Source organism: Mastomys coucha, unplaced genomic scaffold (genome assembly GCF_008632895.1).
Source record: "Mastomys coucha isolate ucsf_1 unplaced genomic scaffold, UCSF_Mcou_1 pScaffold6, whole genome shotgun sequence".
NCBI classification, from domain to species: Eukaryota; Metazoa; Chordata; class Mammalia; order Rodentia; family Muridae; genus Mastomys; species Mastomys coucha.
In genome coordinates, this window is record NW_022196912.1 from 98,050,750 (window position 1) to 98,066,080 (window position 15,331).

At 45.0% G+C, this 15,331-nt stretch overlaps 1 protein-coding gene across 12 annotated transcripts in view; it reads left to right on the forward strand.

The window, feature by feature from the left end:
* The window catches only part of Rgs6 (regulator of G protein signaling 6), a 559,464-nt gene that overhangs the window by 425,220 nt on the left and 118,913 nt on the right, over positions 1-15,331 (forward strand). For all 12 annotated transcript variants that reach the window (XM_031356050.1, XM_031356047.1, XM_031356049.1 and 9 more), the window contains exons 5-8: positions 582-688; positions 1,867-1,918; positions 9,394-9,458; positions 13,382-13,458. In XM_031356050.1, coding sequence (XP_031211910.1) covers positions 582-688; positions 1,867-1,918; positions 9,394-9,458; positions 13,382-13,458 — 301 coding nt within the window. The remainder of the gene's footprint in view (positions 1-581; positions 689-1,866; positions 1,919-9,393; positions 9,459-13,381; positions 13,459-15,331) is intronic.

Consider the following 15,331-nt stretch of genomic DNA (forward strand, 5'->3'; position numbering starts at 1 on the left):
ACCACAGGACTGACTGCACCCCAGGTACCATGGATGATAAAACAGGAGATCTCTGATTGAGGATCATCCATGCACGAGTCACTGCTAGGGACTTGTGAGAGATACTTCACTTCTTTGGTCTATATCGTGATGCAAGGTCTGAGTGCTTTGGAAGGTCGTGGGCAATCAGTGGTTAGACACCGTCAGATTCTCAGAGGAGGCCAGACACACAATGGTCCTTCTCCATTGTCAGCATCCTCCCATGCCCACCATGAGCAGGGGAAGTCATCATCAGTGCCATCCTCTACAGCATAACACAGTTCCTCCTGTTGTGGTGATCCCCCGACCATTAAATTATTGTCATTGCTACTTCATAACTGTAGTTTTGCTGTGGTTATGAATAGTAATGTAAATATCTGTCTTTTCCAATGGTCTTAGATGACCCTGTGAAAGAGTCATTTGATTCCCCAAAGGGGTCATGACCCACTGGTTGAGAACCGCTGCTCTGGAGGGATAGATGCCACGTGACTTCTGGTCACCTTTGCTAAGCCAGTGCATGTTTCACTGAACGACCTGGTTTCTCATCTTCTCTCTCCTTGCAGTTGAAGCAATACACCTGGGAAGCCTTATTGCCGCCCAGGGCTACATCTTCCCAATCTCAGACCACGTTCTCACCATGAAGGACGATGGCACCTTTTACCGTTTCCAGGTAGGCCTGCTGGAAGGGCCCTTCTGCTCATCACTATGTGTCTTCAGATTAGAACCACTACAATAACTAGGCATGTTTAAGAGAGTGTATGTCCCCTTGAAGCACTGGGAAATCTAAGAGATGCATTAACTTAGCCACTGACTGAGCCCCTTAAAAAGCAGTTAAAAAGCCCTCACTGACAGCCCATGCTATTTAGAGACACTGTCCCTTGGGATGTGATCATAGCATCTCTTACATATCTTATAAATACCAGAAATTCATTTTCCACAGCTCTGGGGGATGAGAAGTCTAAGTTCAAGGTGCCAGCATGGTATCAGTGTCTGCTGGGGGAATACTCTATATTTCATAGACAGCACTTTCCAGCTGATGAAAGGAATGAAGGATCTCTCTCAAGCCTTTTTGAAAATAAGGACAATAATTTCATTTATGAGACCTCCTTCTCCATGGCCCCTTCACCTCCCAAAGTCCCTATCGCTGTCATCTTTTTAAAAATGTGGAGTATTTATATATTTTATGTATATTCATGTTTTGCCTGAATGTATGTATAAACCATATGCATGCCTAGGGCCCACAGAAGACAGAAGATGGTTTCAGATGGCCTATAACTAGGGTTACAGATGGGTATGAGGCATCGTGTGGGTGCTGGGAATTGAATCCAGGCCCTTTGCAAGAATAGCAAGTGTTCTTAACACCTGAACCATCTCTCCAATCCCAAGATTCCATGTCTTCCAAACACCTGGAGGACTAGGGTTTGGATAACCAACAGACATCACCCCTTATGCCTTCTGGGAGAAAAGCTATTACTGAAGTGGACACCACCCATCTTACAAAGGAGAGGTGGGGCACTCAGAGAATGGACCCGGCTTTGGGTGGCCTGGGGAACTGAGCCCAAGTGAGCCTGAGAGCTCAGTCCTGGACTTGTATTCCCCAGAGGAAGCACTTGCCTGCTCTGTGCTCGTCCTCACACGCTGCTAGCTCTTCTCCTACACTCTGCCTCACAGGGAGTAGAGAATGAGTCAGGGGCTCTGTCAAAGTCTAGGCCAAAGGCTCTAAAAAACAGTTCTTCAGAGGCACAAAAGAAGAAATGGCAGGACACGGAGTGTCTGCCCACAACTGAAATTTCTCAGTTGCACAACTCTGTGCCCCTGGTTTTGATGCCATGTGTTGTTCTTTTCCAGGCTCCTTATTTCTGGCCTTCAAACTGCTGGGAACCTGAAAACACGGACTACGGTAAGAACTGATCGTGTAACCTAGACTTCCTGTTACCCTCAGGAGTTTCCAAGACAAATGCTTGGCACCTGGTCACCACAGTGCTGGGGAAAATGGGTCTTGATTCTGACATGTATATCAAATTCCCTGTTCCACATGGTAAATGGAAACATAGCACACCGAGAGGCGTAGTTATCGCAAGAGAAGGAGCAAAGAGAACAGGTTTATCACCAGTGCTTGTGCAGTGGAACTAGAAGAGACAGGACCCCATGGGAACACTATGTGGAATGGGGGTCGGGGGGTATTATTTGTTTTAGGACCAAAGCTCCAGGAAGGGCTGCATCAAGAAACTGCCTTCCCCTGGCATTTTCTGTTCTCACATACTTATAAAAACTTACTATAGCTCATTGGGTGATTTTGATAGTTGAAAGTTAAGGGCTCGGGGGGTGGGGGAAGCAGAGAGGGATGGACAGCTACCACTTTGGACTAGAGAAATAGTTGTAGAGAGAATATCGTGTGTATTGTATGGATGCATCACCTGTCAATTAAAAGGCCTATGGCCTATGGCTTAGGCAGGAAATAGAGGTGGGACATTCAGAAGGAGAAAGAATTCTGGGAGAGAGCGGGTGAGAAGGTCACAGAAAATAGGTGGAAAGACAAATACATGGTACCTGAGCATGGGTCACCAGCCATGTGGCAGAATGTAGGTAAAAATAACTGGGTTATTCTAGTTATGATAAGTCAGAATAGAGCCTAGCTATTTATATAAATATATATGTATGTATGTGTGTGTATATATATATATATGTGTGTGTGTGTGTGTGTGTATACATATATATAGATGTGTATATATACATATACATGCACATATATATATATATACACACACACACACACACACACACACATATATATACATATATATGTAATGTCATGGGGCTGGGAAGAAGAACCAGGTTTAACTACAACAAATACTGAATTTAAAAGTTATCTTTATCCAGCAGAGCCCAGTTAGATCAGTGTCACACTCTTAGTGGGGACTATTTACTGTCTCCAAGAACAGCTCTCTGAAGAAATTATACTGTCCCCCACTTGAGACCCAGAATGTCCATATCCTCACAGGATCACATTTGTCTGAATTCCCAGTTGATAGTGAGACCCATGAGGGAAGGAACTGATCAGTAAATATTTACTTGTGGTATCGTTTGGGGTCTCATTACTACTTAAGATCTTCTTGCTTGTTTAGTTTGGGTTGAAGTAGTTTCTCTTACAGAACTAGGATGAACCCCACAGCCTCACGTGTGCTAAGCTACACTTCAGTGTGGTTCTGGTTCCTTTTTACAAGCTGCAATACAACATTTCAAGTTATTTATTTTTGTCTATGTGTATGTGCCTGTTTGTCTGTGTATGTGTACCTCATGTGTGCAGTACACATGGAGGCCAGAAGAGGGCAGCAGATCCCCTGAAGCCAGAGTTACACGCTGTGATAAGCCATTGGATATGGGTGCTGGGAGCCCATTTGTGATCCTCAGGAAGAACAAAAAGTACTCTTAACTGTTGAGCCACCTCTCCAGTTCATGGTTCTGGTTCTTCATTGAAGGAAATAGTAGACTTTGAACTGAGATCTGAGGGAGTCCAGCCCGTTCCCTTTCCTGCTCCTGTGCATGACCTGCCTGGAGACCCCAGCAACAGCACCCACCCACTCTGTCTGGTATCCTTACTTACAGCCACTGGTGCAGTCTAGTCTGTGGCTCACCTGAAGGCCAAGGCACTCAGTGGCCAAGAGCTTCTGCCCTGAAGCTTCCCAGAGTGATAGGACAACAGCTGTAGTTGTAGGGGCTGGCTGGTGGTGGGGGTGGGGACCTTGTCTGGGAGACCTGCAGGATACATTGTCATTCTGAAGCACAGGTTTGTGGGATGTAGACAGGCTGCTGAGAACAGTCTGGATACTTAAAGCAAATGAGGCATGGCTTAATGAGGTGATAAGTAAAGAGGGTGTGTGTGTGTGTGTGTGTGTGTGTGTGTGTGTGTGTGTGTGTGTGTGAAGGACAGGGTGCCACCTGATGTCTTATACCACTGTGGTCCTCCCAAAGGTCTGCCCCTGTACAGTAGTTGATCATGTCCAGGAAGGCTTCCAGCTCAGAATAGGAGCCATGTTTAGCCACAAAACAAATGCTTCAAGGCTGCTCAGGGTGGCCCATCTCTTCATTTGAATAATTATAGCCCGGTTCGCCCCAGGGGCCAGGAGGTGGAGTCAGAGCAGACATCTGGATCAAAATAAGAGTTAAATATAATCAACCATCTTACCTATTGAGTACAGAAGGCCAGATTTTTTTCTCCCTTTCAGAATTTTCTCTACAGATGTCTATTTCAGAACATTAGTCGGCAGAGATGGAAAAAAAAAAAGAAACAGATTATTTCAGGATCCCCTTAACATAAAATGATTTTTGCATTCCTGTGCCTCGGTCTATTGTAAAATCTCAAGTGGGAAAATCAGGGTACGGATATAAAAGAGAAAGGAGCCCTGAGACAGTTTAGTCAGAAAGTCAGCCTTCCAGGAGAGAATCCTTTAAAGGAGACCCCCAGATCCAACTGGTCCCACTCTCTATGCCTTAGAGCCTCCTATTAAAGTTACAACACAATCATTGCTCTGTTCCTGCTTCTGCTTTGTTGAAATTGAGTGAAGCAGGTAAGATTGTCCTATGGCAGAGTAAGGCGTCTACACCCATGGCAGAGTAAGGCATCTACACTGTCCTGGGGAGATGTTGTCCCTGGCATGGTGATGCCAAATTCTTACTACTTGATGGTCTTCTCCCCAAAAGGAGGCAAGACTGAAACTAAGAATTCAGGGAAAGAATGAATTAGATTGATCAAGGACTGGAAACATTTTTTCATTCAACAAACGTCAGTTAATGATATATTCTGCGTTAGCATCTATGTCAAAGACCTGACCAAGTCACGGTCTTGCTGGCCCAACAGGAACAGTGGCGTGATGGCACAAGGAAGGTGATGACGATGAGGAACAGTGGCGTGACGGCACAAGGAAGGTGATGACGATGAATGAGAAGGTTGAATCAGTCGGGATGGATGTTGTATTTGTTTCTGTTTCCACTGCTGTTGCAAAATGCCTAGACAGAGGGACTTAAGTGGGTTTTTTTTTTTTTTTTAGCTCTCCTGGTAGAAAGGTAAGGCTGCAGGGGAGTGAGGCAGCTGGACACATTGTATCTCCTTTTGTTTAGAACAGGACCCCAGTTCACGCCAGGTGTAGAATGAGTCTCCCCTACCCAGAAAGTCTCTCACAGACAATCCCAAAAGTTCATCTCCTAGGTCTCACGTTGAGAATCAAGATGTCAGTTCTAGGCAAGTGATATAATAAAAGTTCTAGTAGTTAAATAAATAAGCCCTTTAGAATACCGAGACATGAGGAATGACTTGAGCAAGTCATTTGCAAAATAGGGATCCTAACCAAACCTACTGGGTAGACTTATCATGAGGACTGTGTGGAGTCCACATTTGAAAGGTCCCTGAGGCATTTGGTAAACTCAGCAAAAGCAGGTGCTGTCGTCATGGTGACACAACGTGAATGGGTCAGGTTTTAGGTACTTTGAAATGGATCGGTTCCAGATATCTTTTTTTCCCTTAAGTTTGTTACACTTAGTGTGTGTGAAAATACACAAGGATGACTTGCAGGAGTCAGGCCTCTCCTTTCTATCACCACATGGATTCCAGGGACTGGACTCAAGACTTGACAGCAAGTGCCTGTCACTCACTGACCCGGTTCCTTGTGTCTTAAATAGTACGTGAATCCGTTTCCTATTTCGTATGTTAGACATGAGGCATTCTAATTATGGCAACCCAGTAGAGTGACAACATCCAAGTGAAGCCAGGATGAGGTTTGGAGGGAGAGATAACTGTTTTTTACTAAAAACATCAAATAGAACAAGCTTCACATTCCCCCAGAGGTCCTCTTGCAGGACCGGCTCTTACCACTAGAGGTCACTAGAGCCAGAGCTCTAGAGAAGGTGCCCCAACAATACAGACAAGCTCCTAAATGCCAGGAGCGCCTGCTCCCCTGCAACAAGTTCCCAGTGTGGCATCAGCCACAGGGAAGAAGGCTGGAAGTCTGAGACTGTGGGCTCCTGGTCAGCAGCTGCAGCTCAGGCACCCCAGAATCTGGCCATTCTGACCCAAGTTGGAAGTTTCTTGTTTTGATTCTACCTTCGTAAAACTCTTAGTTAGAATCTCTGTTGCCCCTCCCCAATCTATTTATTTTGGGGGGAGGTAAGAGTTGGATATGTGTGTGGGTATGCAGAGGGGACACCTACTCGTATGCATGTAGACGTCAGAGGAAAACATCAGGTGACCCACCTTATCACTCGCTACCATATTCTTTGATCCAGGGCCTCTCACTAAACCTGGAGCTAGACTTGTGAGCAGTGAGCAAGCCTCCTGGCTCTGCTCCTGAGATCACTGGAGTTATGGTAATCCTCAGCCACGCACATCCACGTATATTCATTTATACATTTTTTTACATGGGTTCTGGGGATTTAAACTGAGGTCCTCAAGCTTGGGCACCAAGCATTCTTACCCACCAAGGCACACCCATCAGCCCCACCCACGTCTCTGAGTTTCACATTTGACCAGTAGCAAATGCTTTGTCAAAGTCACTGCCACCTCTATTGGCTCTCCAGGGATGGAGATGAGGCAGGCGGCATGCCAAGCTTCCTGCTCAGTTGCTCCCAATCCCACAGGCTGTCTGTGATCCAAGAAGCCAAGCGGGGTATTCTGTGCTCAGTGGACAGTTCCTTATCCGGCATAATGCAGAGTTCTGCTTGTTCAGTTTCATTGCAAGAGCTAGTGAACTGAAACTCAGGAGACATGGCATGCACACACTTCGGCCCTCTGGATCAGCTGTTCTTAACCTGTGGGCAGAGATAGACCCCTTTGGGAGTCAAACGACCTTTTCACAGGGGTTCACCTGAGACCATCAAAAACATGGATATTTACATTATAATTCACAAATGATAGCAAAATTACAGTTACGAAGTAGCAATGGATATTTAACGGTTGGGGGGGTCATCACAATGCGAGGAACTGTATTGAAGGGTCGCAGCATTAGGAAGGTTGAAAACCACTGCTCTAGATGAATATAAGGTATACAAAGGAACGTTCATGTGGTGGCCTATGAAGTAAGATTAAGGGATAGATCCCAAGAACTTGGTTTTCTTTCTTAAACAAACCATCCAGTTTCAATACTATTAAACTGCATTAAGAATTTTTGAAGCTTCATGAATATTGGCCCCTCCTACATTTTTATTGTTTTTTCCAGATGCCTCATCTGTAACAAATTCACCAGCAATTACCTCAGTCAACACTCCTGATTCATTAGCTCGTTCCAAGCCATTTAGCAATGTCTTCAGAGACACAACCGCTCTTTCTTTTTAACAGTAATTTCATTGATACAGATAGTCCTCAACGTATGGTAAGGTTATATCTCGGTATTCCCAATGTAACCTGAAAATATCCCAAGTCAAAATGCACACCCAGCTACCAGACTCATGAACTCAGCAACTCGGCACACTCTACAGTGTTAATTCTTTCCCTGTGTGAGCTTGTGGCCACTGTGGCTTGCTGCCACTGTCCAGCCTCCCAAAAGAGTGACACATTCCCACATCACTAGCCTAGGAAGGGATCAAAATCTGTCATCCGTAACTGTGGCTTCTGGTAGATCCAGTCAGCTTTCCCATAGATGTTAAATATAAAAATCATTAAGTCAAAACAAAGGCGTGGGGTGTGTGTGTGTGTCTGTGTGTGTATCTGTGTGTGTGTGCGTGTCTGTGTGTGTATGAGTGTATTGTTGATGTTGCTGTTGAGCAGATTTGGAAACAGCTATAGCTGGCCCTGCTCAGCACAGCTTGTAGAATACAGAATTGTGGGTAATACTGGAAAGGTTAGCAGCCACAGGCTTCCCAGCATCTTAAGCTGCCAGGAAAAAAAAAGCCAGTTGTTTCCACCAGCAAGGCAAGGCATCCCGTAGAAAGCATAAGAAAGGTGTGAGGCCCCTGGGCAGGCCCAGGCTGTGTGTAGTCTGTTACTAACAACAGTCATCCCCTGCTTTCCTTGGTCCTCTCCTTGACACTAAAAAAGAAAGACAACCCTGAAGAAGCAGAGACAGAGAAGAAACAGTGAAGGGCATGTTTGAGAAAGAAGGTTCTGGTAACGTGGGCTTGAGAACTCTTCCTTAGTCTGGATGGACAGACCTATCTAAGTTGTCTTTTTTTTTTTTTTTCTTTTCTCCTCTTTCCTTGGCAGAACATGCCTGAGGACCAGGGGCAGGGCTGCCGCTGAGTATGCCAGCCTGCATCCCTGAAGAGCCTTCAGCCTAGAGCAGGGGATGCTCCATTAACAGGAAGGCAGTGAGACTGAATTGTGTAGTTAAGGGTATATGGTTGCTCTCTGGAGCAATGGGCTAGCTTTACAGATATCGGTGGGGCCATGCTGGGAAGATGTTGTAGTGTCAAATGCTTGCCATGAGAGTATGAGGGCTGAGGGCTTCAGTTCAAGTCCCTTACCCACCTGAAAAGCGCGCACTTGTAAACTGGTGCTGGGGAGGCAGAGACAGGGGCACATGCCAGTGATGGTGCTCACCAGCAGCCTCCTACCCCATTGAGAGGCCAATGTTTCAAAACACAAGATGGATAGCATCTGAGGAAAGACACTAAATGTTCACCCCTGGCCTCTACATGTGGAGCTAAGAATGGTGGCCTCGTAAAGCTTTCCGGAGAAAGGAGAGGAGGTTGACAAGATGGGATTAGAAAGGGCCATATAGAGACAACCCTAGAGACAGGATGCAGTGCAGGCCATGGTCATGCTTGTAAAGGGTTACTCTAGGCAGAGGGTATTTGGTGCATCATGAAGGGAAGAAGGGGCAATGTCAGAGGCTGTGGCATCCACTTTGAAAAGCTATTCCTCTTGGACAGCTGGGCATTAGCATGGTCTAGGTGGGTATCTTCGTTAGGGTTGCTATTACTGGGATGAGACATCATGCCCAAAAGCAACCTGGGGAGGAAAGGCTTATATTCCCACATCACTATTCATCATTAAAGGAGGTCCAAGATGAGAACTCAAACTAGGCAAGCATCTGGAGGCAGGAGCTGATGCAGAGGCCACAAGGGGTGCTGCTTGCTGGCTTGCTCATCATGGCTTGCTCAGCCTGCTTTCTTATAGCCACCAGGATCACCAGCCGAGGGAGGGCACCACCCACAATGGGCTGGGCCCTTCCCATGAATCACTAATTAAGAAAATGCCCCACCAGTTTGCATGCAGCCTGATCTTATGGAGGCATTTTCTTAACTGAGGCTCTGTCCTCCCCTTTAGTCTGTGTCAAGCTGACATAAAACTAGCCAGCACAGGGGTGACTGGCTGGGCAGGCACATGCTGGCTTCATTCCAGTGCTCTGCTGGGTTGATAAGGCCGTTGTTTCTCTTCCTCCTCAGCCATCTATCTCTGTAAGAGGACGATGCAGAATAAAGCAAGGCTGGAACTGGCCGACTATGAAGCAGTGAGTACAGGGATGGGGGCATGGAGGGGTTCCCAGGCCTGGTGGGAGGAGCAGCATCCCTGCAGTTCTGTAGAAGCCTGCATTTTCCCTTTTCTTCCTTCTGCACTTCCTTTCAGACAGTCGGAAGGATGTCTCTTCTGTTTCTTCTTTGTCACCAGCTTCTCTTGTATGACAGTCAAATTGCATCTTTATAGAAATAACTCTCAAACTTCAACAGCTAAAAATAAACAGCTCAAGTGGGTCCTGGTGGCAACACCTGGCATCCCAGCACTTAGGAGACTAGGAGATGGAAGTATTGTGAGTTTGGGAGCAACTTGGCTGTGCCAGCCTGAGCTATGCCAGCCTGGGCTATGTCTCATATGTACATCAAGACAGACAGACAGACAGACAGACAGACAGACAGACAGACAACTCAATATAAAAACAGGCACAGGACTTGTGCAGATATTTCATCAAAGAGGACAAAAGATGACAAACACATGGAAAGATGCTCAACACCATTAGTTATTTAAGAAGCAGATTGGATCCAGGGTGAGGTGCCATTACATTTTTTTTCTTTCTTTCTTTATTTTTTTTTCGAGACAGGGTTTCTCTGTGTAGCCCTGGCTGTCCTGGAACTCACTCTGTAGACCAGGCTGGCCTTGAACTGAGAAATTTGTCTGCCTCTGCCTCCCAAGTGTGGGGATTAAAGGCATGTGCCACCACTGCCCGGCCCATTACGTGTTTTAGAATGGCTAAGATGAAAGATATAAACGACACCAAGTGACAGTGAGCATATGGTACACATTCTTTTGTGTTCCTGGGAGAATGGAAAAAATGGTATGTTTTGGCAGTTTCTTATAAAGCTGAATATATAGTTATCACATGTAATCAAGTAGAGAAATCAGAACCTATTTCACATATAAAAAATAAAACGTATTACTGTCCACATTAGCTTTGCATGTGGCGTCCCAAGGCTGAAAGCAACTCAAATATGTCTTAATAGACAAATGACTAAACTACCTATGTACATCCATACAGTGGAATAATATTTTGCAGTAACAGGACTAGTTCCTGTTACACACAGCTACTTGGTGGGTATTGAAGGCAAGATGCAGAGTGGCGGAATTCAATCTTAAGCCATTGTTTGATACTCTTGCAAAGACAACACATATATCATGAGAAGAAACAGATCAATGGCAATGGGTTGGGGTCTGAGCACAGAGAGATATCCTAAGGGACATGATGGGAGGTGACTCTGCTCTACAACTATATACATGTGCTGGAAATTCACTGTTTTTTCTGGAAGGTCACTTGTCATATTTTCTGTACAATTAAGTTTAAGATCAAAAATTTAAATTTCACCTTTATATCTATCTCTCTCCTGAACTTGGTAGTAGAGACAGAATCCAAGAACAAAATTCAACCCAGGAAATAAGTCAAGGCACCTGTCGAAAGGGAGATCTCCTTTCTCTGTCCACTCACCTTCATCTATCTTTGTCTGAAAGATGGACTTCCTTGCAAGAATTAGACATCCCACTTCCCCACTTGTGTCTAGGTCTACTTGGCAGAGTTTGAAAGTGAAAAAAACTGAGAACATGAAGACTCATAGGTCATTGTGAATATATGCTTAATTTCTGATTACAGACTCTTTCCACCATACCACGTTTCGTGGGCATCACAGAGAACCAGGGAAATAGGTTACGTGTTTGTATACCTTCCTTTCCGTCTCTCACGATGCACCATGTGTGGTACAGGTGTTGCTGAACTGAACCAATCAAAAGGCAACAGCTAGGGGATGAGGACTGGTAAGGGTGGCAGAGACACTCAAGAATCAACAGCATCTTCAGAGCCACTTTCCCAAAGCCCCTCTCTGCCTCAGTCTTCCAAAAGAAACATGACAAGGCTCCTCTCCACCAGGTTTTGCCTCCTCTGGGTCCCAGTGCCCAAATCTAGCAAGGCAACTAGACCATGGCTCCCCTCTCCACTACCCAAAGGCAGACGTATAGCCAGTGGAGAGCAGGGCTTGGGCTTGCCATGGTGCCTTCTTTGAGCCTGTTGGCATCACAGACTTTGCAGGGGGTGGGGAGAGTAGAGAAGGATGCCAGGAGACTGTCCAGGATCTCAGGATCTGGCTATGGTTTGCACATTACATCACATGAGATGTGGCTGTGTGGCTGTGGCTCTCAGCATCCTGGGAGCTGGACCCTATCTGTGTGTCCTAATGTCCCAGTAGTCACATCGACCCTCTTTACAAAACCAGCTGTTTTACTGGCTACATACACAAAGCAAACAGCTTTGCCATGACCACGTGACCTCCCTAGGATGTGTCATCAAAGTTTCTAAGTCTTCTGTCGCTCTCACCCACGTTTCTGTGCCTTAGAAAATATATTCCATCGTCTGAGGTGTTTCATTCAGTACGCTGTCCTCTTGCCCCGCAGTGGTCTGTTCTGATAATTGCACAGTAGACAGCATAAGGAATTTTTTCCAGGATAAAGTTCTGCATAAAACTTCTTAGAAACTAGAAATACATTTTGTTCCCAAACCATACTAATTTTATCAAAATGTTCTGGTTTACACATGCTCTTTATAGAAAACAAAAATTCAAATAGCAAATTTTTTTAAAGGAGAGAAAATGACCTATGATTCTCCCACTGTTTTTTCTCTACATTTTCTATATATATGTATATATACTCCTATTTACCTATATATTATATATTTTATGTGTACATATATACACCTCCATACACATATATACTTCTAATCACAGACTATAACATCTAGGGAATCACTTTATGTTATTAATGGACCATATTGCCATTTTAATACCTGCCTAGTATTCTAGGCAGGCAGAGTATTCTAGTACAGCAGAGTCACAGTCTACCATCTTCCTAAGTGATTGATGTTTAAATATCACCAACTGGACTTCCTACAAATAGCACAGGCATCAAAGGGATAGTTCTTTTAAAAGTAGTTGCACCCCAAGCCTTGGCAATAGGTGAGAATTTGTGTGCTTCTCAAATGAAGCTCCTTTTATATTAATAATCTACTAATGAGGGTAATCAATTAGTGTTGGCATGAGTTCTATGGAAATATATACCATAATACAGGCCCCAGTCTTCTATTAATCAGAATTAGAAGGATCATTAGAGGACCTGTCAAATGCCTGTTTCACTCTCCTAAGGCTCCAATTGGAAAGTATGCAGGTTGAAAGAAAAAACTCTCCCCTTTCCCTTTAAAGATGATCCTGGATGAAGAATCTCTCTTCCTTCCTTCCTTCCTTCCTTCCTTCCTTCCTTCCTTCCTTCCTTCCTTCCTTCTTTCCTTTCTTCCTTCTCTTCTTCTTCTCCTTCTCCTCCTTCTTCTTCTTCCTCTTTCTCTCTCTCTCTCTCTCTCTCTCTCTCTCTCTCTCTCTCTCTCTCTCTCCATTTCTGATTTTTTCCTTCCATTAACATCACAAACTTCCACTCTCTTTGGTCCACTTCTGAATCCTGACCTTTAAAAGTACCCATGCAAAGCATTCTGGGTTCCTTTTTCTACAGCCTGACAGCTCTCCAGTGGAAGGATTATTCTGAAGAGTTCTATCCTGAGTTTTGCTGTGGGATGACCGTGACTTTCTTGCCCCAACAACCGTCAGGAAAAATTCCTAGTAGCCTTTATATGAAGTATTATGAGACTCACGCTCTTGAAATAAATACCCAAGAAGAGATTAATCTGGTGAACCCGAGGCTTCAGACTCAATACGCTTATAAATGAACATTAAGAGTTAAACAATTCATCGGAGCCTGGTGCAAAGTCAAATTGGGTTCATGCCTAGGAGCTTCAGTATGAGTCCCTGCTATTTCGAGTAAACAAAAAAGATGGCTGCCCTGTAATAAGTATAAGGGTCAATATATTAGCTTATGATGATTAATACTGTCTTATTGATTTTTATTTCTCACCAGGAAAACTTAGCAAGACTCCAGAGGGCCTTTGCAAGGAAGTGGGAATTCATCTTTATGCAAGCAGAAGCACAAGTAAAGTAGGTGAACTCTGCGAAGGCTTCTGGGAGAGAAAACTCTCTAGATGTCTGGAGATGCTGGGAGGGTGTGGGGGCCAAAGTGAACTTTCGAGCTGAATTAACCTCTCCCATTTCCTGGCATAAACTAAATAAGCAGGAAGATCTTGATGAACAGGTTTCATGTCTGAAACCAAGGTCTTGCTAGGACAATTTCATTAGACAAGGAGGATCCTTCCAATTGCAGAGCTAAAAGATGTACCCATTTGCCCAAGAGATTTCCATAAGACTCCCAGGATAAGAGACTGGAAAACACCAGGCCTGGTTCATTAGAGATTTTGATTTCATAGGTTGGCATGTTGAAACTAAGTCACTTTTTTTTTTTCAATGCCATGACAGAAGCAGCTTCAGGGAAGAAAGGTTCATTTGGGTGCATGGTTTGGGGGAGGTTTCAATACATCATGGTAGAGCCCATGGTGGTAGAAGTGTGTGGCAGTGGCAACTACTTGCATCATGGAGTATCAGGAAGCCAAGGTTGCTAGACCAGAATTGTACCTGGGCTATCCTTCCAAGGGCTTGCCCCCAATGACCCGCTAGCACTAATCCCACCTCTTAAGGACTTCACATTCTCCCTAAACAGTTCCAACAGCTGGGACCAGGTGCTCAAACTCAGAAGAATGGACAGGTCAACTCTCACTGTCTTCCATATGAGGCAATATTAAAACTAATGGAAAAATAATGCATAGAATTTAGGCTTCTGGGTTCACTTGCTGAAGCCATGTTGTAAAGCATGAGGAGCTATGTATTTCCTGGACAGAAGTGGGTGTCTATGGGATCCCTCTGCCAGGACAGAGCTGACTCCTATAAGCTTACCTCAGAGAACAGATATTCTGAGCTCAGGCTAACCCAGAAGGACCAGTGTGGGCTTTCTTACATCCTCCCTTCCAATCTACCAAAAGGTTAAATCATCCATCTTCCACAGAAGACACAAGGGGGGAGGAGGAAAAGAGGAGAATCGGTTTTCTCTACATCTATATGGAAGTGGAATGGAGATTCTGTCTTCCACGAGGAAACATGAACCATGAGAAAAGAATATTCCCCCAGCTCAAAAAACAGGGTTGTCACCCAGGTCCATGGAATTCTGGGACATGGAATTGCTATGACCAGAATCTTCCTTTTCTTACAGTGGTGATATCTGGTTAGCCAACTGTGCCAATAGTCAAAGGAGGACGCATGAAGGATGGGAAGGAGGCTGAGCTCGATGTGGGGATCTTTTCTCTGAGAATCCCTTGTAGGTGAACAAGCCCTGTGTGGCTTCAGAGAAGCACTTTCATACTTTGTGGTTGGTCCCACTCAACACCAAGGGTCAAGTTTGGGGGTTGTGTAAATGAGGACAGGACACCAATGGCTACCACTGGAAATAGACTGAGGTGGTCTAGCCTAGCAGTCTGTGTGCCTGCATCACTGTCATCCTCCCTCAATTAACTCTGCCTTTCCCTTACCTATGATGTCAGCCGCCTGTTGGTTCTTCATTGCCAATCCAGTGTTCCCAGATGTCCCCAAGGGAAGACAGAGACCAGGTTCTAGGTGCTAAGTGACTGGGTGACACCACCTGGGAAGTAGAAGTTGCGAGTGGGGGAGAGCTGGCAGGAAGGGGGCTCCAGTTTGGATGGACTGAGGTGGATCTGGGTCTGCATGGTCATAAGTCCCTGGGAAGCTAAGAGAAGCATTGGTTAGCTCTTCCCAGGATCAAATGGCACCCCGTTCTAAAGGAGGTGGAAACTGTCATTTCCTACAGATATGGTTTTTCTCCATTAACTTTTCTGATTAACTCCGTGATTACATAATAATTGTGGGCCATTTTAGTACACAGCAATTACCACAAGAATCACAGGGT